General features: G+C 37.1%; 6 protein-coding genes across 9 annotated transcripts; 4 read left to right on the top strand and 2 right to left on the bottom strand.

Annotated features, from left to right (window-relative positions):
- Positions 1-504: 504 nt before the first annotated feature.
- Positions 505-1,775, bottom strand: LOC117631980 (glucose and ribitol dehydrogenase-like). The gene is made up of 4 exons (XM_034365340.1): positions 1,644-1,775; positions 1,190-1,566; positions 753-1,111; positions 505-651 (listed from the first exon to the last, which is right to left on the bottom strand). The coding sequence occupies exons 1-4, from the start codon at positions 1,767-1,769 to the stop codon at positions 629-631; spliced, it is 885 nt and encodes a 294-aa protein (XP_034221231.1). The 5' UTR covers positions 1,770-1,775; the 3' UTR covers positions 505-628.
- Positions 1,776-2,225: 450 nt separating this feature from the next.
- LOC117631978 (uncharacterized GPI-anchored protein At5g19250) lies at positions 2,226-3,582 on the top strand. Its single transcript, XM_034365338.1, has 2 exons — positions 2,226-2,516; positions 2,786-3,582. Exons 1-2 carry the CDS (start codon positions 2,432-2,434, stop codon positions 3,298-3,300), a joined length of 600 nt encoding a protein of 199 aa, XP_034221229.1. The 5' UTR covers positions 2,226-2,431; the 3' UTR covers positions 3,301-3,582.
- Positions 3,571-4,627, top strand: LOC117631979 (uncharacterized GPI-anchored protein At5g19250-like). The gene is made up of 2 exons (XM_034365339.1): positions 3,571-3,905; positions 3,995-4,627. Exons 1-2 carry the CDS (start codon positions 3,824-3,826, stop codon positions 4,477-4,479), a joined length of 567 nt encoding a protein of 188 aa, XP_034221230.1. The 5' UTR covers positions 3,571-3,823; the 3' UTR covers positions 4,480-4,627.
- Positions 4,628-5,709: 1,082 nt separating this feature from the next.
- LOC117631977 lies at positions 5,710-11,709 on the top strand. 4 transcript variants are annotated; one of them, XM_034365334.1, is made up of 11 exons: positions 5,710-6,799; positions 7,087-7,155; positions 7,423-7,692; positions 7,790-8,101; positions 8,215-8,283; positions 8,626-9,108; positions 9,190-9,258; positions 9,814-9,978; positions 10,208-10,424; positions 10,520-10,864; positions 11,057-11,709. In XM_034365334.1, the coding sequence occupies exons 1-11, from the start codon at positions 5,786-5,788 to the stop codon at positions 11,167-11,169; spliced, it is 3,126 nt and encodes a 1,041-aa protein (XP_034221225.1). In that variant the 5' UTR covers positions 5,710-5,785; the 3' UTR covers positions 11,170-11,709. The 4 variants fall into 4 exon arrangements, with proteins under 4 accessions (XP_034221225.1, XP_034221226.1, XP_034221227.1 ...); XM_034365335.1 differs by lacking the exon at positions 7,087-7,155; XM_034365336.1 differs by lacking the exon at positions 8,215-8,283.
- Positions 11,710-12,086: 377 nt separating this feature from the next.
- LOC117631976 (serine--tRNA ligase) lies at positions 12,087-16,927 on the top strand. The gene is made up of 9 exons (XM_034365333.1): positions 12,087-12,380; positions 12,536-12,606; positions 13,121-13,282; positions 13,367-13,472; positions 13,626-13,819; positions 14,842-14,945; positions 15,029-15,212; positions 15,571-15,750; positions 15,974-16,927. Exons 1-9 carry the CDS (start codon positions 12,248-12,250, stop codon positions 16,181-16,183), a joined length of 1,344 nt encoding a protein of 447 aa, XP_034221224.1. The 5' UTR covers positions 12,087-12,247; the 3' UTR covers positions 16,184-16,927.
- A 3,048-nt stretch (positions 16,928-19,975) lies between these two features.
- LOC117633106 (protein YIPF1 homolog) lies at positions 19,976-23,137 on the bottom strand. Its single transcript, XM_034366790.1, has 6 exons — positions 22,936-23,137; positions 22,809-22,848; positions 22,205-22,285; positions 21,371-21,557; positions 20,844-21,111; positions 19,976-20,367 (listed from the first exon to the last, which is right to left on the bottom strand). The coding sequence occupies exons 1-6, from the start codon at positions 22,993-22,995 to the stop codon at positions 20,161-20,163; spliced, it is 843 nt and encodes a 280-aa protein (XP_034222681.1). The 5' UTR covers positions 22,996-23,137; the 3' UTR covers positions 19,976-20,160.
- Between the last annotated feature and the right edge of the window lie 435 nt (positions 23,138-23,572).

The raw sequence follows: 23,572 nt of genomic DNA, 5'->3' as shown, positions 1-23,572 counted from the left end.
TCAAAAAGGGCTTTCTAGAGTCACCAGGAGGATGGGTTAATAATATCCTCTGAAACATTGACATACTGACACCAGAATATCAAATCAGAGAAGGAGAAATGAGGAGGGCTTGAAGAACAAAACTTGAATTTTTTTTAACAGCTAAACGTTTGACTGCTGCCATTGGTGTGGAAATTATTAAGATCTGAGCTACATTGCTGACTGATCTGTAAATTAGTTTGTTGTCTTCTGTATTTTAAATCTGAGTGCATGCATTTCGCCTTCAAACTTTTGAAGGGAAAACAGCTTCTTTTCCTTTTCTTTTTTCGGTTCTTCTCAGCTGTGATATTAGAAATAAATGTTCATGTATTTTGGGGAGTGATGTAATTAAATAATTTTAACATTCAATAAGTCCTGCACAGAGATCATACATTTATGAACTCTTTAACTTATTTGTTTTATTAACAAAGAGTGCATACATTTCACCTGAGCTAATAGATACAGAAGCAGACATTTACAAATTAACCCATTTCATCACCGTTCTCTGCATACACAACTCTTACCCTTACAAGAACGTAGTACTAGCTACTTTATTATGACCCAAAACACAAAAAGCCACCACCTAAAAGATTCCTTCTGTCAAACCCCATCAAGCATTCACAATAACCCCACCTGCAAAATCACAAAAATTGGCAATTTTTTAAATAAATATGTAGAAAAAAGGGTGCAGCAGCACGTCAGACTAAATGTTTATATGAACAAATAGTCATTACCATTAGGATGGAAAACTTGGCCAGTATAGTAGGAAGAGAAAGCATTGGAAGCAAGGAAGACGTAGGACGGGCCAACCTCAAACGGCTGCCCAGCGCGCTGCATTGGCACTTCAGAGCCAAACTGTGCAGTCTCTTCCTCATCGAAACATGAAGGGATCAACGGGGTCCAGATCGGTCCAGGCGCCACACCGTTGACACGTATGCCTTTGCCTACTAGATGAAGTGCAAGTCCTCTAATGAAGGACACAATGGCACCCTTTGTTGCAGTATAATCAAGCAGCTTATCATTTCCTTTGTAGGCCACCACTGATGTTGTGCAGATTATGGAGCCACCTTCTTTCATGTGCTTCAAAACATGCCTAGCACATAATAAAAATGTTATCAATGTCAAGGGCTTCGTTTGGTAAAGCTTTCGTTTTCGTTTCGTTTTTATTTACCTGGTCATGAAGAAATAAGAAAATATGTTGGTCCTGAACACCCTCTCCAAACGGGGTTCATCAATATCTTCAACTGAGCTTGCCTTGTACTGCTCGGCAGCATTGTTAACCAGAATATCAATGCGTCCATAGGCTTTGGCCACCTCATCAACGACCTTCTTGCAGTTTTCATCATAACCCAGATCAGCGGCTAGTGCCATGGGGTCTTTGGCATCAGAAGTCTTGGCCTCCTTGATCATTTGCATTGTGTCACGTGCGTCCTTGTCCTCCTGCTCCTTCACATATGTGAAGGCCACAGTTGCACCCTCTTGAGCAAAGAGATGGCACACAGCTCGCCCTATCCCAGAGTCACCACCTGTCACTAGCGCTACTTTCCCCTGCAAAACTTAATTGTTAGCTAGTAATTAAGTTTAATTAAGCACCTATCACTATATATAACAAAAATTAAAAGTACTTGGAGCTTATTGGAGGGTTTGTAATCTGGGTTTGTGAACTGAGGGGTGGGGTCCATGGCATGCTCTTTCCCAGGCTGAGTCTCTTGTTTTTGAGGTTGGAATTGCTGTTTACCACCTGAAGCCATTGTTCTTCTCAAAACTTTTTAGAACAAGAAAACACTGATGATCTGCTTGTTAAGGTTCTCGATGGGGATAGTGATCAACTATATGTTGTGGTGGTGCAAAATGTTGATATGGGGTTATATAGAAATTTGAATTGACACGTGGAAGAACACGTGGCAGGAGCTGTTTCTACGTGTCCTGACCTTTACATGCAGAGTAAACATATGTGAAAGGGGACAGTTGTGTTGACATGGCCATGCGTGAAAAAATCAAGGGACTTCCTGGAGTGATCAGGATGGGGCTCATGACACTAGAGAAGGAAACAGAGAAAAAAAAAATGAAGTCTTGAACAGAACATAAAATTTGTCTTGAACCAAAGCCTTTGATTGTTTGAGGTAACTGACTTTTCTTCGATGTTTTTTTATGGGTTTTGGGGGCATGCCTTTGCATGTTGTCCACGTGCTAGGCCAACTGGCCAAGCAACTGATACTTGTCAATCTGACACGAAGCTTATCGTTGTGCAATTGATCAACACTTAAACACCTGGAAGCGCTTTCAACTCAAACCACCTCATAAAATAATCTCAAGTCTTTCACTTCTTCCATCTCTCTCTGTCTCTGGTGCATTCTTATCTAAAGCTTATTCTTTAACTTTCACAAAAGGACTTTCTGCATTAATTGAAACCATGGCCTCCCTGATCAGACATAGCTTCTTCTTCTATGTGCTTTTTCATGCCTTTCTCTTACTTTCTCCCTTTGTGCATGGTAGTGGTATGTGCTCACTTTTCCTTTCCCTTTCTCTTTCTTGAAGTCATTCTTTTCTGTGAGGAATTATTTGAGTTGCATATATACTCTGCTCTCTGCATGCATGTATAGCAGGACAAGCCTGATTATTAGTTATTAGATTTTGCTAATGATATTGGACAGCTTCAGTTGGTGATTAAGTTAGTTGGAGGACCAAACTTGTAACATTTGGTATGATTTCGGACTTTATGTGGCTAACCAACTATGAAGCTTACTACACACCTATTTGCCTGCAGATGAAGATGATGACAATCTTCTCCAAGGCATTAACAGTTACAGAAGATCACTAAACTTGCCAGTCCTCATCAAGAACGATAACGCAGGTTGCCTAGCAGATAGAATTGCTGATGATATAGAGGACCTGCCTTGCAGCAGCCCCACCAACGGTGCTAACATTCTGCCTAGCTCTCAGAGTCCACTTGCCAATCTTCCCAAGCACTTAAGGAAGTGCAAAATCGATGCCAACAGCACACAAGATGGGGTTATTTTGCCTGTTTGTGTGCCTAAATTGGTCCCAACTCTGGTGCTAACCAATTATACTCACTCTCCAAAATACGTAAAGTATCTGAACGATTCGAGGTTCAGTGGGGTTGGGGTTGGCTCTGAGGATAATTGGGCTGTGGTGGTTTTGGCCTCATCTAACCCAAGTGGAAACTTTGCTAATGCAGCAGGATCTTTAGTTTCAATGTTCGGTTTTGGACATTATTTGGTCTTCTTGTTGTTAGGAGTATCTCTTACCTTGGTTAGCTGAAGTTGAAGTTGTGTCTTTTGTCTTGTTCTTGTTATGTTGTACCTTATATGCAACTTCTGGTAGTTTTAAATGAGTGTATTTTGATGGAAGGATTCAGATTGTATGTAATTCCTGAACTATATATGTTTTTATTTCAATCTGTTATTTGCATTAGATATGTAATTATGCAGGCAGGGCATCTTTGTAGTCTCTCAGCTAAAAGGTATCTTAACTATGCCATTTCTGAATAAGATTTGTCAACCAGAATTCTCTAGGCAAGAGATGAGAGAGAGAGAGAGAGAGTGAGTTAAAGAAGCATCTCTATCCACTTTTCCAGGTTATGTATAATGAACAAAAAGAGATTGCACCTGGAACAACTTGGCAGCCAAGGCAACTCACAGAAAGCAAAGAATTGAGGAACAATATTCAGCTCAAAGTCTCTAAAAGAAAATCTTAACCGCAAGCCATCTTCTTATTCTTTCCCTCTGGTGTATTTTTATCTACCCTCTTGTCACAAGGCCTTGTCCTAGCAAGCACTGAAACCATGGCCTCTTATAAACTGATCTTGTTTCTCCTGGCGCTTATCAATTGCTTGCTCTTTCTTTCTCATCCAGCATCTTGTAATGGTATTCTCTTTCTCTGTCTCCCATTTTTCCATATTTGTTTTAGTCTGTTTGAAGAGAAACAGAAAGTGTACTTATTTCTTGGTTTGCAGAAGAAGAAGACAAAATTTTCCAAGGACTTAACAGCTTCAAGCAATCACTAAAGAAGAACAGCAATGCAGAATGTCTAGCTGATGAAATTGCAGATGAGCTAGAAGACCAGCCATGTTCCAGTGCAGACGACTACGCCATAGAGCCAGGCAATGGCCCAAAATTCCCAAAATTCAACAAGCTCATCAAGAAGTGCCACATAGACATCAACACCACGACAGATGGCATCATCTTGCCCGTTTGTGTGCCCAACTGGGACCCAGATCTTGTGATAAAAAACTACACTCACACCCAATATGCCAAATATCTAAATGGTTCCAAGTACACAGGAGCTGGGGTTGGCACTGAGGATGATTGGGTGGTGGTGGTGCTGAGCACTGACACAGAAAGTGGAAGCTTTTCTGGTGCTCCTTCTTTGGCTGCAATTGGCATGGTTCATTACATGATGGCCATGTTGCTGGGGTTGTTCTTGATTTTACTCTGCTGAATTGCTCTCCTGTTTTCTCTGATTATGTGTTGGTGGAATTTGTGAAAAAATAATGATGTGATTTTACCCTTCTCTTAATCACAATTGTAAGAATGTGCAACTTTTTCTTCTGATTTAAAAGTATGATGTAATTGTTTGTCGGTGCCAATTATTTCTCAGTTCTCATTCTTTTCAACGGCGAAGTTTGCTCTTTCCCGACAATTTTCGTAGGGATCGACCTCTCCCGGCGAAGTTTATTCTTGCCGACAAATATTAGTCGGTATAGACATTTCCCGGCGAGTGTGTTCTTTTTGACAAATTTTCGCCACCTTCCGGCCAATTTATCTTAGACATAGACAACATGCTTTCATCACAAAAATAAAATAAAATAATTAGACGACATACACATATGCTTGGGCTTAATGGTTGAAAATGACTCGAAAAAATAACAAATTGAAATACTATCTTCCCATTTTTTTAAACCTTGGATTGCCATTCTTGAATAAAATTAATTTCCATTAAATTCAAGTGGTATATATGAACTTAATTTAATTTTTAACTCTAATATATTTGTGTATATATAAGTATAAAATTATGGGCACATTCATAAGAGCATTTTGGAGATGTGAAATGCAAAATGTTAAATTTGAATTCATAAGAGCATCTTGGAGATGTGAAATGCAAAATATTAAATTTGAATTTGATGGTTTATGTGTCAAATATCATATTATTTTATTATATTTTTAAAAGCAAATTGGATTCATATGATGTATAAATTTTTAAAATAAAGTAAATAATAATGGAATTCATGACTAAAAATAAATTAAAATAATGTTTAACATCAAGCTTTTTGATATGATATTTTTGACATATCTCTTTCAATTTTTAAATCTATGTAGAATTTGACTATTAGGTTAGAGCAATTTTAACATTTAATTTTTGCCGTTTTATGTCCATGTGGCAATTTGACATATCAATTGAAGATGCTTTTAAGTACGCTATCAAAGGGTGAATGAATAAAATAAATGACAAATTACTCGATAAATTCAATCAAAACCATGAATTTAATAGAATGAGATTTAAAAAACGAAAATAAATACATTCTAATTTTTTTACCTAATGTATGTCGTCCAAATATGTTTAGATTTCGTAGAACTTTCGCTTTAGCTTCCAACAAAAAAAAAAAAAAACTCTGGCTTAGCTGTATTGGATCGATGTCCACGTCAGACTCCCACATGCAACAAAACCAAAACCTGCGCGAAACAGAGAACACCAAAGCCATAGACACAGAGAAACAGAGAGAGAGAGCTTCAAAGCCCTCAGAGCAATGGCGGAGGACGACGACGCCGAGGGCTTCGGAGACTTCAAGTTCGTCACCGCCGTCGATCCCAATCCCAAGATCAATGGACGAGTTTCGACCGTCTCAGATGACGATTGGGGCGACTTCGTAACCCACAATACAAGTCAGATCAAAACTCAGGCCGTGCTCTCCAATGGACTCACATACTCCCAATCACCTCCCACCCAAATACCTTACGACCCTTTCGGGTTTTTCAACATTGCTAATGGCTCGGCGCCTTCCCGACCCAACTCCGAGCCAAGCCGGGTTGACACTGAGCCCGATAAGGTTGACAAGACTCGTTGGATGAAGCCTCAGGGAGCTTTGCCGTTATCGTTATTTGGGGAAGAGCAGGAAGAAGAGAAGTCTGGTGCGGGCGAGTCCAGGGTTGGGGACGTTGCGACCGGCTTGACAAAAAATGAGGGATTTGTAAAAAACGAGTTGAATTTGAATGTGAGTAGTGTTGGGATTAACGATTTGATTGCTAATTTGTATGGTCAGAATCCTAAATTCGTGGTTCAAAATGGATCGAATTCGAATTTGGGGTCTGGCGGTCCAAATTCGACCGAAAAGGGGCTGAATTTTAGTCCCAATACGTTGGATTTGAAGTTTGATTCGCTGATTCCAAATGAAAATGGGAAATTTGGTAGTTTGAATTCGGCTTCGAATGGTTTGGATTTGAAATTTGATGGTGTAGATTCACATTCGAATTTGGGGTCTGGAACTCCTCATTCCACCAAAAACGGGGTGAATTTTAGTGCCAATGCGTTGGATTTGAAATTTGATCCTCTGATTGCCATAAAAAATGGGCAATTTGGTGGTTCGAATTTGGCTTCGAATGGCTTGGATTTGAAATTTGAGGGTGTAGATTCGAATTCGAATACAAATGGGTTGAAGTTGGATTGGGAGGAAGGAAATGGGGATTTTGATGAGGAGGATGACGATGGTTGGGAATTCAAAGGTGCGGATTCAGAGCGCCAGGTTAGCAATGAGAATTTTAAGGTAAGGTGGCTTTTTCTTTGTTGATTTGATTGATCTTGTTTGTTTAGAGTCTGCACTCTGTTTGCTTTCAGAGAAAACTGTACTGAGAGGATATTAGAATTTCTCCCGCTCTGTGTGTTTTGAAATGAGTGAATTCTAGGTGGATAAGTGACGACGAACAAGTCCATTTAGCTTTTGAATCTGCTTATACGTACTGCTTAACACCAAATGGAGCATTGGTAAAGCTATGATCTTTGCCTTTGTTTTTGGTTATTTGTTTATTATTTTGATTTCACTGTTCATATCAGGAACAAGGGGTTGTGGAAGTAGCAGGATCGAAAGTAGAATCAAATGCATTCACACACCTAGGAATCCAGGCGGGTATTGTTTTATGTTGCATGTCTTGTTTATATGTTGTTTTTTTGCCACCATTTTGAACTTTTGTTGGAAATTTTGAGCTAGTTTACATTTCAATCAGTCTTTGTTCTTTAGGGTCCAATTTGCAATTGCGCATTCACATAGGAACTTAATTTTGCCATTAAACATTGGAATATTGTACCATGCCATTAGACATTGGAAATCGGATTTTCACTTTGGCCACCAAGTCTGACGTATCCTAATTTGAATGTTGATGAGAATGGCAGGAAAATACTGGGGGAACTGGACTTACTTGGGGGTTTGGAATTGATGCTCCTGAATTTAATAATGTCTCTGTTCCATGTCATGGAAATGATCAATGGGGTTTTTCATTTGATTTCAACCCAAGCTCTGTAACTCAAGATAATCTTCTCTTGGATCTGCACTCAAAGAACAAGCCAAACAACGCTGAAACTGTACCCAATTCTTCTCCAGTTGGTGGAAATGTGTGGGAATTCAAGGATGCACTTTCAGAAAATGGATCAAAGGATAAGTTGGTGTGTTAGTGTGATTTGGCTTTGTAGTTTTGGTCTGGTTTATTAAAATGTTAACTTATTACGAGCATGTCTTATAATACTTACTTTTTGGTTGTAGGGAGAGTCAAAGGCTGCCACCCCTTCTGGTTTAGATGTGCACTCATTAGATGGTGTTAGTGCTCGTGCTCATAATGAGTTTTTTGCTGGATCTGATGGAATTTCTCACAAGTCTGGTGAAAATAACTTTGCCTTTCCTTTCATCCCAAATTCTGGCACTGAAGCTTGTATAGTCTCAGATTCATATTCCAGTGGCAAGAAAGATGACATTGCAAAAGGGTCGAGTTGTTCCCCAGCCAATGACCATGTTGAGTCTGATGACAATTTTTGGGAATTTAAGGATGCATTTTCAGAATCTGGATCAAAGCTTGAGGTAGATGATTTAGTTTGACCTTGATTTATATGCAATTTTTTTTTTATTTATTTTAAAGTTACATTAAAAACTTTCAAAAGAAATGAATAGTCATACTTCCATTTTGATTATAGGGGGAGTCAGTGATTGCCCGTAATCCTCCTACGAATATAAAACTGCCTGCAATTAGTGACGAAATCCAGGTGCTTACTCCAGATATATATTTTATTGATGAAGTTCTATATGATTTTGATATTTAACTGAGATGTATATAACCATTATAGTGAGAGCATATTGCATATTCTTTATTTATCTAAAGCAACTTTACCAGCATGGTGTTTAAACGATTGTTTTAGTGTACACTGGAATTCATTATTTCTTCTTCTTCTTTTTTTGGTGATGGTGGGCTATGCAAGGAGGAATTTTACAGCACCTATTCTTCGTCATAATGCTTGAACTTTCGTTCGCAAACAATTGTGTATGTTGTTGAAGTTTCTATTAATTATGATCTACTAACTTGTAATTGTTTTCCTTCTATTTTACAGCACAATGAGGTAACATTAGAGAGTCATCGGCAAGCCTTGCCCCTGTCCATATTTGGAGACGAAGAACTAGAGACTGATGATTCCTCAATCCATGAAGATATTTCTACTCATGCAGCTGTATCCCACCAAATAAATACCCCGAAAAGCCCTGTGCCCAATATATCCATCACTGATCTAATATCAAGCTTATACAGTCAAGTGGACCAGAACACTAATGCAATTCATGCACCAAAAGCAACTGAAAATCCTCCACATCCTGCCTCAACAGTGTTGGAGTCTGTTTTGGGTGATGATGATTTTGATGACGATTCTTGGGAATTTAAGGATGCTGTTTCAAGAGATCAGGACCAAACTTCTATTACTAATCTTGAATATTCACCTCAAAATTCCTTGACCAAAGTCCAGCTGGATAATCTTGTGGATTTCTATTGCAAATTGAAAGATGAATCATACTTTCTTGCACTCCGCCATCTTGACAATAAGGTCAGTAAATTGCTCTGGAGTGTGACCTTTTTGTTATCAAGTTTTTAACAGTATTAAATATCTGAATGTGCATTTTGTTAGAAAGCTCAAAGTAGTGCTACTCTTTCTGGCGAAGATACAACAGTAGAGGCTTTGGAAGAGGAAATCCAGGTTCATAGCTTTATTTGACCATTTTAGTTTTATTCTTTTTTTCATTTTCATTTGGGCTGTTTACTTCTCTTATGCCTATATATAACTCAATTGACTCCATGGTGCATTAACTAATAGATCTTTCTAATAAGGAGCTTGGTTTTCGTATGAGTGCTTTTGTTAGGTTTGCAATTTCATATTTACTTCTTGTTGAAGTTATTTATAATGATCTTCATTGGAGAATAACACTCCTTCACTTGTTGTATCTTTGTGTTTATAATACATAACTCCACATTTTGACTATCTTGAGAATCATCGTAAGAGAATAACATGAACTGTGACAATCAGAAACTGATGTTGGTGGATTTCATACTTTTGTGAATAATGAAAATATTCGACTTATGAGTAATTAACTCAATCCTTTTCTGTTACTGTTGTTTGATATTTGAAATACACACATGGTATTAGATTATTTAAGTTTATGCTATGGTGTTTGGTTTTGAAATGACTGGTATTGTTGTGGCTTGTAACTTTGCCAGTTACTTCTAATTAACTTTTTGTTGTCCCTTGTTGTAGAAATTATATAATGAACTGCATCAAGACAGTATGATCTCCGATCAGTTCCAGTCAGGGAATCCTTCACAAAGAAATGCATGTCTTAATGAAGTTCATAAAGTTCTGAAGGATCCAAAGTTCCAAGTTCTTGAGTCAGAATATCAGTTGTCACAAAGATTGTCATTGGTATGTGTCTTGGCATTGATATGATGTAAAATCATGAAACATTTCTTGTTTGTAAATTACACAGCAATCATCATAAAGGGAAAAGGCAGAAACAAATGCACAAAACCACTTCCAAAGTCTATCAGGGAACTTTGGTTATGTCAAATTATTCATAATTGAAAGTTTTTATTTTCTGTTTCCATTTTCAAAAGACTTGGCTTAACGCTGCTTGTATTTTGGTTTTGAATAGGCAGAGAAGGATTTGAGATCAGCAATTGAACTTTCAAGACATGCAGCATCCACGTTAAGGATTCTTAGATTGGGATCAAATGAGGAGCAATCTAATTACATTTCCACGTGGTCTCAAATAGTATCTATTTGTGCTCAAGAACTGAAACATGGTTCTTCAATTTGGATGCAATCAATAGAAAATAATGTTCAGAATCAAATATTGTCTGATCCTCAAGGTACTTTCACAAAGTAACTGTTCTTGATGACATCCCTAGTAATAATTGTTATTTCCCAAATTTTATCTTCAATTTGCTTTTTGGTTGAAACACAGGCAAGCAGTATATCCTTGCACTTGGAGAAATTTACAGAGTAGTTTTAGTTGTTGGAACCTCAGCCAAACTGTACAAGCCATGGACTCTATTACATTCTTCAGATAGTTCTAGCTTGTTTGCTCTTCTGAACGAGTGTTCTACTCTATGGTCAAGTTCGGGACTCAATGAAGCTCTCAAGAGTATTGCAGATGCAATTGATTTTAAATATGATGGAACCGTTAATGCACTGCTTGAGTCCATGACATATGTTCATCATATTGATGCATTTTCACTTCAAAACCATGTTGTTAATGGACAACAACCTACTTGTTCACTGTCACTATTAACCGCAGGAGCTGTGCCAGGTATGCAGAAATTGATTTTAGTCACCAAAGAGACATTTAAACTGAGATATATGAGGTGGATACTTGGTTTGCTTCATCTAGTAAATTTGGAGTTCTTTTAGCTCAAGGGAAGTGTGGTTATATATATTTCATCTTTAAACTAGCTTCTGGTTTTATGTTCTCTTAATGTATTTGTTTGTTTGTATGTTTCAGGTATTAAAATGGTGGTGTGGAATGGGGAACACTACTTATTGACGCTTGCAAACTTGTGGACAAATTTGATTAGTCCTGATCCTCCGAAATTGCCCCACTTGAGTTATAGCTGATGGGAAAAAATCATGTTGAAGTGATGAGGACTTTGTTTTGACATGCCCTTTGGCTGAGATTGCCATTAAAATCCTTCAGTTCCCTCTGGAACATGGCCTTTAGGGTGTAAACATTGTTTTGCTGGAGTGAAAGGATGAACATCAATCAGAAAAAAGGTAGAGGCTTCTCAACATTACGATCACAAAGAAAATCTAAGTTTGGGTTTTAGAAGATATAAAAGCCCGTCGGCTGCTCGGTTTAATCGTACTGAGTTCTGATCCAAATTCTTGTATTTTGAGTGACATTCTTTTTCTGGGAGCTGTTGTACAATAGAAATTTGGCTGTAGAAAGTGTTTGTATTCTAGTTGTGTATGTCTGAAACTGGCTGGGTGAATAAGAAAGCATTCACATACCCAGTAATAGAATTTTGAAACGAGGAAGAAAATAGGGTTCTCCAATTTCCAACTTTGTATTTTTTTTTTTTTAAATTGTATTTAGTGTTCACACTACGAAAGGGAGGTGTCAACTGATTTACTAGTCAAAAAGCTTATATCTTGGTGTAAATAGAACTTTACAACAAAACAAAAAAAAAATTTCTCTTCTTTTTTAACTGTGTTCTTTTGCTCATCAGTGAACCTCTAATTAACATAAATATCGATTAATTACGCGTGGCAATCAAAAATCAGATTTTTATGAAAATAATAATAATAAGAAAGTTTTGTTGTTGTATAAACATAAATATCGATTAGTTAACCCATATTCACCTACCAGACCTAAGTCAATTTCTCGTCAAATAGAATAACGAACCCACAACAAAAACAAAAAAACTTGCCTGAATTAACAGTAAAAAAACGGGTGGATCCGACAAAAGTCCGGTCAAATGGGCCCAAAATCACCGGCCCAGTCTGTTTTTTTTTTACCTCCATTTTCTTAGGAGAAAAAAAGAAGATATTAGGGTTTTGGCTTACCACTATCAGTAACAGAGTATACAGTTTATTCCTTGCTTGCGTTGTTTTTCTGCAGCTCCCAACTCTTTTCGGTTCCAATTTGCATCCATAGATAATCAGACACTCGGTGTAGCAAGCAGAGGTAGAGAAAATGTTGGACATCAATCTGTTTAGAGAAGAGAAGGGCAACAACCCCGAAATCATCCGCGAATCTCAACGCCGTCGTTTCAAGGCCGTCGAGATCGTCGACGAGGTCATCCAGCTCGACAAAGAATGGCGTCAGCGTAATTTCTCTCTCTCTCTAAAGGCCCGAGCTTTTTTCATTTGGTTCAGAAAGCCTGAGCATTGTTTTTTTTCATTTGCTTAAGAAAACCTGACCTTTTCATGAGCTTTTAGTATTGAAGTTTTGATTGTTCTGGTGATTATATTTAAATGTTAGGTCAATTCGAGCTCGAGAATCTTCGGAAAGAGTTCAACAAGATCAACAAGCGAGTTGCTCAACTAAGGATTGTCAGTATTTCATCTCTCTCTTTTTTTTTTCTTTGTTTCCTAAATTTTCTTTAATTATTGGATAGATTTCTGAAAATTGTTCTCAAATCACTAGGTTAAAAAAGAAAAAGAAAAAAATCAGAATATTGATTTTCGAATGGATGAGGAAATGGCTTCACGAGTTTGCATCGAATTGCAGTGGTGATTTGGATGCTTACTTGAGTGTTTGTATTAATATGTGCACAACTGCACTTGTAGGCATCTGAATGCAATGCAGACTCCTTTGCCTACTCACATATGACACTTGAGTGTGGAAACTTAATTAAAATTGTGCTTCCCAATCCTAGAAAGGTCAATAGTAATTTGAATTAGATTTCATTCCCTCTTGCTCTGGAAAATAAAAACAGATTCTTTTAGTGCCATCAAATGCAGCTTGATTTTGTTTTCTTTAAGTTGGTATGTTTCTATATTGAGTTCTTGGTTTTTGTTATTTATGGATTATGCAACTGAATTTTATAATTTTCTGGGATAAAAGGCTGGCGAGGATGCAACTGACGTGATTAAGGACACAGAGGAAAATAAGAGGTTGGCGGCAGAGAAAGAAGTTGAAGTTAGAGAAGCTTTAACACAGTTGAATTCAAAATTGGAAGTCATTGGAAACCTTGTGCATGATTCGGTTCCCATCAGTAATGATGAGGTAGTGATTTGGCACATTGATTGTACTTTTACCATGGCTCTATGTAATGCTTATTCTGATATATGGTGTTATTATGTGTTTTAGGAAAATAATGCTGTGATTAGATCATGGGGTGAGAAGCGAATGGAGCCAAAACTAAAAAATCATGTTGAGCTTGTTGAGCTTCTTGGGATCGCAGACTTGAAAAAAGGTATTGACTCCACTCGGTTTCTTGGTCTATGAGGTTTGAAAAAGCTTGAAAATTTGTGGATAGTTTAAGTTAACATGGCATGGCATGTATAATCTCTATTGCCTAATTACACAGTAGCCTCTTTTTTTAACTCAATCTGCTTAAAATGTATAGGTGCTGAAGTGGCTGGGGGTAGAGGTTTTTACCTGAAAGGTGCTGGTGTACGCCTTAATCAAGCTCTGATAAACTTTGGTCTTGATTTTCTTGAGAAAAGGGGATATACAGAATTGCAGACTCCATTTTTTATGAGAAAAGATATCATGGCAAAGTGTGCTCAATTAGCACAATTTGATGAGGAACTTTACAAGGTAACGTTTGTAATTGCCAACATTTTTTTTGTGGGCCATATAGAGTTTGTTCATTTACATTATTTTTATTGTATTTGTGAAGTTTTGTTTTTTATTAATAAATAGACGGGCTTTGCTTGATGATTAACTTGTCAAGAGCTAAGAAGCATGGATACGCCAATTTAGTGGCATATCCCGTATAGGATACTCGTTTGGACACGATACGCTTCGGATACGGTCCGATATGCATTGGATACGTATTGCAGTCAACGGATACGAGTATCCGACATTCCAGACACGAGTATCTGACTTTTCGGGTACGAACCTTCGGGCGAAGTTTGCCGTTGAGGGGCTGTTGAGGAGCCCCTGGGCGCTGCGTTTGAAGAGGGAGGGAGGGAGGGAGGGAGGGAGGAGGAAGAAGAAGAAGATGATGTCAGACTGGAGGGAGGGAGAGAGAGATAGAAGAAGAAGAAGATGTCAGACTGGAGGGGGAGAGAGAGGGAGAGAGACAGAGAGACAGAGAGGGAGAGAAGAAGAAGATGTGAGACTGACATAATTTTTATTATCTCAAGTGACGACGTCGTTTGCTAAAACAGGATTTGTAATATATATTCATAGATCTGTTTATGGGTTTGGGTCTTAAGCAATAGTATTAAAATGGGCTTGGGGTAATGATATATTTGGGTGAAAAAATCTATACATGCCTAAAATATAAAGAATTAGAAAAGAATGCCCAAAATGCTACACTATATTTATAATTGATTTAAAATATATTTAAAGTTATATATATTTATTAATATATATTTTTAATAACCGTATCCATGACTTATCGTATCCTAGTTTTTGGAAATTTACCATATCCTCGTGTCGTATCGTATTGCCGTATCTGTATCTGTGTCCGTGCTTCTTAGGTCAAGAGACTGGAATTGCTTGGTGTCGTGGATGTTTTTCATTCGAAAAAATACAACCATCATTGGAATCATTGTTCCTACATTTTGTTTGCCTAATGTGAGGATGACGTTGATTTAGTTGGTGTGGAACAGGTAACTGGTGAAGGTGATGACAAATATCTGATTGCTACAGCTGAACAGCCACTTTGTTCATATCATATAGATGATTGGATTCATCCATCGCAGCTACCCTTAAGGTTGTAACATCTTGCTGGAAGTTTTGGCTATAAACGAGTGAGTTGTGTGTTCTATTCATTAAACTTTAGGATTCTTTCCTCAGATATGCTGGATACTCGTCTTGTTTCCGTAAAGAAGCTGGTTCACACGGTCGAGATACCTTGGGAATTTTTAGAGTTCATCAGTTTGAGAAAGTTGAACAGTTTTGTATTACAAGCCCAGATGGAAGTGATTCTTGGGAAATGCACGAGGAAATGATAAAAAACTCCGAGGATTTTTATAAATCGGTATCATATCCTTTTCCCTGATCACTTTTTTATTTCCTTTGCTTATATATTTTTAATATCTATTGAGTCTGGAATGTTTTGTTCAGTGACCAGGTGACTTTTGAATGTCAAATGGCATTTGTAGCACGTTGAACTGATTTAAGTTTACTCTCATTCTACTTTTAGGGAGGAAAATGGTTATAATGCATGTTTGTGCATGTCTGTAATTGTATAAGTCGGAGGTTGACACACCAGCAATCCCCGCTTATTGTAAAACAAAGATGGATACCTTTTTATGGATCCAGTTAATGTTGATGAACATTTTCTGTTTAGTAGTGTCATTACTAAACTTGATCAATATGAATGTTGCGATTTTCAGTTAAACCTCCCCTATCATGTAGTCGCAATTGTTTCTGGTGCTTTGAATGATGCCGCAGCAAAGAAGTATGATCTGGAAGCATGGTTCCCTGCATCTCAGACATACAGAGAATTGGTCTCTTGTTCAAACTGTACAGACTACCAGTCAAGAAAACTAGAAACTCGATATGGGCAGAAAAAGGTAGGTCCTGAGTCCTCTTTGCTGCTGATCGTATGTCTAATTTAACATAAATATTTTGGTTATGTATGCCTTAAGAAATTTAATTGGGTAAGAAAATAAGTGACTTTTACACTAGCTCATATATAACTGTCTGGTCTGTACATTCCACTTAGAAACTGCACGGACAATTGCATGAAGCTGCATTTTTCTATATTAACCTTGCTGTGTTTTTGTGCTTTTGCAGAGCAATGAGCAGACAAAGAAATATGTTCATTTATTGAACTCCACTCTTACCGCGACTGAGAGAACCTTGTGTTGCATTGTTGAGAACTACCAGAGGGAAGATGGTGTGGACATACCAGAAGTTTTACAACCTTTCATGGGCGGAAAGACCTTCCTACCTTTCAAGAACAAACCGGCCCCTGAAGTCAAAGGGAAGAAATCAAAGGCCTAAATTCATAATTTTATTTTGAGTTTTCAATGAAGAATAGGTTAATGAGATTAGTTCATGATATCGCTTACGCAAACTATTCTGATTGTTTTGAGAAACTGTGAAACCCAAATTCCATGTCTTGAAGTTGATGTAATGAATTTTAAAAGTTTGGCACTTGTTTAGTCTTGGTTTGTGTTATAGATACATTTTGACCGCTGATTTGCACCTTTATATCAATAAGACGTACCCTTGTGCTGCAAGAAGTCGTCGGTACAGAAAGTTTTACCAAATTAATATAAGTTTTTGCAGCGGATTTTAGTTTAATATCAGGAGGGTACTTGTTATTCATACTGTAATAATCAAGTCGCCCCATTTCTGAAATGATCTATTTTTGCTTCTGCAGGGTACGCAACCCTGTTCCTTTGAAACAAGCTGGTCCACAATTCTCATCTTCTTCAATCATGAAACTGGTTGAAAAGCCATTCTTCAACTTGATCCGGGGCTTTTGGTTAAAAAGACTTAGCATGCTGTTGAAATGAGAAGAACTCAAATTCTGTTTCTAGTCACTTTTCAATTGCACCAAAATAAAAACTCTGAGCCCACAAATTGGAAATTTTGCATTAGAAAGGGATTAAATTTTGGAAACTATTGCATCTGCAATCTTGTTTTTGCTCTCAAAAGTCAAAGAGCCATGACTTTGGAGCACCGCACGTACAAAATGTGGCATCAATTTAAGATTATATTTCTTGTCCACAATTGTACGGAGATTCCCATTTCGTAGCTGATATGATCTTCTCTATTCACTAGTTTGTAATTGTATGGTTGTTTCTATATTTTTCTTTATTGGATAATGAAAACCAGCTAAGCTTTTATCACTGAAGTTGAGGACAATAAGATTTTCAAGCAATTAGCCCATTCGTCATTTTCACAGTTGATTGATAAAGTTTTTTAATCTCTCCCTTAGAAAGATACGAGTCCAAGCACAGTCATTTTCATCATTTAGAAAGATCTTCTCACAATAATTAATTCGAGATGGCTTCGATACGAGAAAGTAGTTAAAAATAAATTACAACAAACAGACGAAGTACGTAATCCGAGTGGCCTATTTGAAGACTGAATGAGGATGAGGCATTGTGGCATTGCAAGTTTGCAACTATGCATTGACACCCAATTTCATTATCTCTTCATCATCACCTTACAGAGCTATACTTAAACAAGAGAATTTGGCCCATCTTGTGCGAAAATGAATATAGTCAGTGCTCGAACCTGATAAGCAATGACGCAAAATGATATTTATACTTGATTTGCAGTACACCATAAACTCACATTTGCCAATACTTATTTCATACAAAGTACAAACCTATAAATTCAAGGTTCTAAAAGTACCTAAAAAAAAGTCTGAGCTTTCTTCATTTCCAAAAATAAAGAAAAATAATAATTCTTTCTGTCATCCAATAGATATTGGTAGGTTATGTACAGGAGAGCGAGCTTCTACACGACATACCTGTTTCTGAACCTACCTATTGTGCAATGGGTCAGGAGAAGAAGGCACTTCTCTGTTGATTGTTGCAAAAAAGCCTTCATCTGTAGAAATACTGGAGCTTTTCCTCTGAAGAACTTGAGGCTTCTCTGGATTTTCCACCTTCTCATTTAAACATCTAGCTCCAGAAACTCCAGTGTATAAACCTGAGATGCCCAGGAAGATGAACAGAAGACCAATAACTTGATTCCTTGAGATGAACATGGACATGAGCAGCATGAGCAGAACTTCTGTGGATCCAAAAGTATTGTTTTTGTCTCTGTTCAGCTTCTCTTTAAGCCAACATGTGGAGAACATAAAAATCAGACTTTTGGGTTTCTTTTTGTGTTGAGAGAGAGAGAGAGAGAGAGAGAGAGAGAGAGAGAGAGAGAGCTTTTGGACTTTGGACATGTTGAGGAAGCTGGCAGGTTTTAAAGGCAGGCCAGGAGAGAAGAACTCCAACTTCAAATGTTTGCTTGTGTGTGTGAATATGTAATTGGTGAGATTCCCAAGCATAAAAACTAAACTATATGATAGGGGAGTGAGACTTTAACTGGTGGTTTTGTGATTGTTGTTTGACTGGTTGTGTGACTTGTGTCCTACACCACCAATGAACCCTTCATTTGTTTAAGAAATTGTTTAACATTTCCCAATTACCAAACCAAACAACATATGTCATTGACTCATTATTTAGTATTTACTATAGCTTAAACTAGAAATTTAATATAATTACTTAATTATGAATAGAACATATTATTTTCATTTGGGGAAATTAAGGGTATTTCAGAAATTTTAGATAGGGGCACATTGATAATGTTTCAAGTCATATTCAAACCAACCAGTCCAACCAATAATATACAATGTGCTTGCTATAAAACTACTTGTAATCAAAACCCTAATTCAACTTATGCATTGTCTTCTAAAAGGTCCTCAATTTCAGGATCTTGGTTTTGACTCTTGATTTTGGTTGTCATCAGTTTCTTCATTCGGCATTTCAAATGTCTAAACTAGTAAATGTGCTAGTGTCCATGTGAATATATGCAATCTAGGCTAATGGTACATATTTTTTCGATTTATTAATCGTCGTTTAATTTGTTAATTACCTTTGCGTTTCAGAAAACTAGGGGTTTGCCCTTGCCTTCGGAAATAACATTTGTCTTGCTGGGCATCCGTTTGTGGTTATATATTTTACCATTCTTTTGTTTCTTCTTTTGGACTAGCTTATATGGCAGTTCTTCCATAAATATATCTCCTCCTTTCTTTAATCTCAGTGTTAAGGTTTGTCTTATTGATCCTTGATCTTGTTTTAGATCTCTCTAATCTCTTTCACTTCACTGCATATTATATTACTTCTTTCTTTGTTGATTTTCATGAAAATCATCAGAAACTATAGCATACGTTTCAGATTTTGTGTTGCTAGCATTAATGCATGTGTGCCAAAAGTAAAGCATGGTTAGGATCATGGGCAAGTTGCAAACAAGAACAAGAACAAAAACAAAAACGATGAACTCTCTGAATTGAACAGATTTTGGGTGCATGTTTCAAAATATTGCAGACATTTGAGATTAGACAAGTATCAATTTTTAAGGTCTTTATTTATTTATATGCGTCCAATCCAAATGTTTTAATAAGAGATGGTGATGCCCATACAAACAGGCCTGTTTGATGAATAGGTTATAGGCCTGAGAAAAAACATGTTGTTTATTTTATCTCACTCTCATCCTCTAATTAAGTGCAAAGTTATCTCTCTTTCACTCCTTTATTAAATTATTACTCGTGTTTAGGTCTGTCTCATGCTTCCATTGTCACCTGTCAGTGTTTCTCTCTCCATCTTTTTCTTTTCTCTTTCCTTCGAAAAATCTTAGATTAATTTGGCCGGCACTTACTTACCATGCTTGACTAAAAAACCAGATGAAAATTTAACCACCTTTACCCAAAGTCAGTCTGCTATGATTATGATTACGCTTTTGGTTTGTAGAAAAATGACACGATTATCTCCAAATTACTTTGGTAATCATGACATTATTGGAGAATTTGAGGAACAAATAGAAGATTAGAAGCCAACATGACTTGGGACCCATTCGCCATGTCGTACCAACTATGAATTTGAACCTGAGCTTTAGTCAAAATACTTAATGATACTTTGGAAGGAAGCTTCATTAAATTATGTGCAAGTATATTACATTTAACTTCAATCGTTAATTACGTTTAGACCTGAAATCATGCTTACGAAAGACTTAACGACTCGGGAAAAGGCTCCCACCATGTTTGACCGCTGAATTGGATCAGGAAAATAACGAACACTGAGCACATACTCTGATACATATGAATTTGTATTGCCGGAAAGAATGAATACAAGATGTTTTTATAGTCGATGAATGAATATTTCAGCTAACAGTAACATGTCAATGGACAAAAATATCTTACTTTGTAATCTACAACTCGTTCATGCCTATTTATGAAAAAGCACGGTTTAATCTTAGACGGTTATGGTGAACAAATAGAGTTTTAGCACGACAGACAGAGCCAACTGCAACAGAAAGATCCCGGCGACAATCAAGAACCACCTTTCACCGGCTGAAACGATGTGGGCTCGAAGGTTGACTGCAACAAAGGTGGCAGACATAACCCCAGCTACGCCTGCAACTACCCATCTGAAGATTTCGATGGGCACAATCGAGAGGCACTGCAACCAAAACAGAGTAGGAATGTCAGCTAGCTATCAATGGGTGATTTTTTTTGTATTTCGACAAATAGAAGCTTAAAACAGAATTTATTGATGGAACTCATCTTGCACCTATTGAAACATTGTATCTTAATAAAACAAGGTAAATTTGATTAAGATACCATAACTGAGTCAACTAGGATATTAGGGTCCAAAACTATTAGAATTGACAATGTTTAGAAAGCTTCTCCAGGATTCTTAAAAAAATTATTCAAATATCATTTTGACAAAAACATTCAGTATCTAGATAATTTAAGGCAAAAGTTTTCCTCCCACCTTGAATCTACACATACACTGCTTGAGACGATGGGCATAAGCTTTTGGGAAAGTGGGGTCAATGTAGCTCTACTACACCCAAACCTTTCTCCTTTCTAGAAAACATCTTTGTGGTAATAAATCTAATTAAAAAGAACTATACTGGAAAACCAGGGACTTACCAATGCTGGAATAAAGACAAACAGGGAGTAGCCATAGAGACAAAACAGCTGAACGAGACCTGATGGTGCTGAGAAGTATTTGAGAATTACATACAGTACAAGAGGAACAATAGTGACATAGCCATAGAACAATCCAGCAGACCATTGCACCACATTAATGTCATATTCCCAATCTTTACTCTTGATCTTGTGTGCTACATATGTCACAAAAGTGCCGATGGCAGCTGCTACAAATATTAGAGTAGTGCATATCCAGAAAGGTCCATACCTGCACAGCATTTGAAGTTAAGATCAGATGACACGTGTCTCACCATACAGATATTTTATGACACATTTCCCAATATTTTCTCAAATTTTAAGATTAATTATTCTAATATCAAAATCTTCATCCACAATTATCAACTCTCAAAAAGATGCCACACCTCAGGGATGTTTGAATTTCAAAGGAGAATGCAATTTGATACTAATATTCAAAAGATTACATTATAGACAGATAATTTCAGTTAAGTTGACAGAAGAAAACTTACAAATCTGGGCTGTTAGATGTTTTCTCATTGAACGTTCCGCTGAATGGAAGGAGTGAATCTTTAATCCTCTCTAGAACATCAGAAGTGTCAACATCAAAGTATGACTTGTAAGAAGATACAGAGAATACCCGTAGCCAACCACTCTGCTGGGATTCATCAGAACCAGATACAGGTTTTGAAAACGTGTCTGTATCAGGAGAGAAAAATGGCTATTACCCTTTAACATGCCAACAAATGACATCCATAGAAAGAAGAATAAACAAAATATTAGTAAAACAAAATACTCTAACACTTATAGAAAGAAGTATGGCTAGTAGTTTTAACACTCCTTACGAATAAAAGGTCTAAATTTTATCGTAAGTCCCTCCTGGGTGTAATACCAACTATCTGACATATGAAATGAAACAGAGGCACAAAGGAGATTTCAGTCATTCTTGTTCAAACATCATCTCAGCTCTTCTAAGGTTTCTTTTCCGAACATCTACTCTGTTAAATTTCATCTCTCCAATGATTAGCAGTTTAAAGGACTAAATCACAACAAAAACCACACTTATTCTAGAACCTTGTTGACTCCCAATGGTACACCTAATTACTATTGCTGCAGATCTCTTTTTTACTGATAGTGCTGATCCAACCTAATCAAGTCTTATCATCCTTCATGATGGAACCATCAATCCAAAGACTTCAAACTTAGCTTTCAAAAGCTTTTTAGGCAATGGATCCAAAGACAGTATTCCCTGGACTAGAAAGAGCACAAATAACGTGGGAAAGACCTATATCAAAGCAAAACCTGGCTCGCACATTTCCATAAATAAAATCAGAATTAGTATGTACCATCAGCATCACGAGGAGGGCGAGCACCACTAGCAATCTTCCCGTGTGCCTCAGATGGAGGAAATGTCTGAAGGTTTGAATCTGCATTTTTACAAATCATACAGTTATTTCAAATAATGATAGAACTTTGCACCTACAAACTCAAAACCTAGCAACTGAGCTGGATGTTAGTAACATTAAACCCATCTAAGCAGAGGTTATTGAGCTCCTTCCACTTCAAGCCAAATAATACTAGTAAACTACATTCACAATTATGCTTATTCTTCCGCTATATCATTCAATAAAGCCCTTCGGCAATAAGAATTTACATTTTCAACTGAAATTTTAATCAAACAAAAGCTGTCTGGTTGCCAAGAAAGTAGAAAGCATCGTTAAAATTCAATTTTCCTGCATCAAAATCCAACAGTTTGTAACCAAAAAAAATTTCCAACGGCTAAAAACATTGGCTAACACAATTATGCAACGATTGCAAACCGATTCTTTCCACATCTAATCTTGCTTCGTATTATTTTCCCTCCGTTTCGCGCCAACCAAATAAAAGGGTAAGGAATTCCACAAACTAATCACTCATTTCCAGAGCTCAAAAAATAGAAAGGAATTGTACCTTCGAATTTGACGGTGAGGTGACCTGGATCTGGAACCGCCTGTAGAATTAGCCAACATCATTTCACCAGAGATACATACATGTATAAATATACGCATTTTTATGAATTTGTGAATTGAATGCTTACAGCAGGAACGGATCCTGAGACGTTTTGGTTATCAATGCTCGTATAGTTCCCGGACATCATCTTTCCCTCCCTTTCTCTCTTTCTGCTTCTTCTTCTTCTTCTTCTTCCTCCTCCTTGTCTGTGCTCTCGCTCAGATCTCTCTCGGAGACTTGGAGTAGCGCGTGGCTTTTATTATCTTTTTTGCTTTTATTTTACTCGTTAATTTTTCTTACATGACAAGTATGTAATGGAGACCCACCCAAAAAAACTGACAAATATGAGATGGTAAGCTGAAAAGAAAATAAAAATTTAAAAGGTGGATTGAGGTTTGGGCTTTTGTTGAGCCCAAGCTTTTTTTGGTCAAAGGCCTTTATTTTTCTTTTTTAAAAATAACATTCAAAATATAAAATTACTTATTTTTTGGGTCTGAAAAATAAAAAGGGATTTTCTACTTAAACCCCGCACTTCTCTTTGTTCACCCCAATACTTAAATCATTAAGCTGTAAGTTTTATTACAGTGTAAAAAGATAAAAAAGGTCATCCAACTTAATACTTAACCCTAATACATCTATACGCACACCTTACCCCTCTTCATATTAAGTTTTAGAAAAATACAAATTCCTCACCACTCTTGATATCCTTGAGATCCGATGCATTG

The sequence above is a fragment of the Prunus dulcis genome, chromosome 6 (genome assembly GCF_902201215.1).
Source record: "Prunus dulcis chromosome 6, ALMONDv2, whole genome shotgun sequence".
In the NCBI taxonomy this organism is placed as follows: domain Eukaryota; kingdom Viridiplantae; phylum Streptophyta; class Magnoliopsida; order Rosales; family Rosaceae; genus Prunus; species Prunus dulcis.
Note: the sequence above shows the minus strand (reverse complement) of the source record. Positions and strands in the feature narration are given on the sequence as shown.

Coding starts and splice junctions, on each gene's coding strand:
- LOC117633106 (XM_034366790.1), bottom strand. CDS start 22,995: ATGATGTCCGGGAACTATACGAGCATTGATAACCAAAACGTCTCAGGA. Junction 22,286..22,808: donor CCTCACCGTCAAATTCGAAG/GTACAATTCCTT, acceptor GTAAAAATGCAG/ATTCAAACCTTCAGACATTT. Junction 21,112..21,370: donor ACATCTAACAGCCCAGATTT/GTAAGTTTTCTT, acceptor AATGCTGTGCAG/GTATGGACCTTTCTGGATAT.
- LOC117631976 (XM_034365333.1), top strand. CDS start 12,248: ATGTTGGACATCAATCTGTTTAGAGAAGAGAAGGGCAACAACCCCGAA. Junction 13,283..13,366: donor TTCCCATCAGTAATGATGAG/GTAGTGATTTGG, acceptor TATGTGTTTTAG/GAAAATAATGCTGTGATTAG. Junction 15,751..15,973: donor CTCGATATGGGCAGAAAAAG/GTAGGTCCTGAG, acceptor GTGCTTTTGCAG/AGCAATGAGCAGACAAAGAA.
- LOC117631978 (XM_034365338.1), top strand. CDS start 2,432: ATGGCCTCCCTGATCAGACATAGCTTCTTCTTCTATGTGCTTTTTCAT. Junction 2,517..2,785: donor TCCCTTTGTGCATGGTAGTG/GTATGTGCTCAC, acceptor ATTTGCCTGCAG/ATGAAGATGATGACAATCTT.
- LOC117631977 (XM_034365334.1), top strand. CDS start 5,786: ATGGCGGAGGACGACGACGCCGAGGGCTTCGGAGACTTCAAGTTCGTC. Junction 8,102..8,214: donor AATCTGGATCAAAGCTTGAG/GTAGATGATTTA, acceptor TTTTGATTATAG/GGGGAGTCAGTGATTGCCCG. Junction 9,259..9,813: donor CTTTGGAAGAGGAAATCCAG/GTTCATAGCTTT, acceptor CCCTTGTTGTAG/AAATTATATAATGAACTGCA.
- LOC117631979 (XM_034365339.1), top strand. CDS start 3,824: ATGGCCTCTTATAAACTGATCTTGTTTCTCCTGGCGCTTATCAATTGC. Junction 3,906..3,994: donor TCATCCAGCATCTTGTAATG/GTATTCTCTTTC, acceptor CTTGGTTTGCAG/AAGAAGAAGACAAAATTTTC.
- LOC117631980 (XM_034365340.1), bottom strand. CDS start 1,769: ATGGCTTCAGGTGGTAAACAGCAATTCCAACCTCAAAAACAAGAGACT. Junction 1,567..1,643: donor AACCCTCCAATAAGCTCCAA/GTACTTTTAATT, acceptor TAAGTTTTGCAG/GGGAAAGTAGCGCTAGTGAC. Junction 1,112..1,189: donor TCTTATTTCTTCATGACCAG/GTAAATAAAAAC, acceptor ATTATGTGCTAG/GCATGTTTTGAAGCACATGA.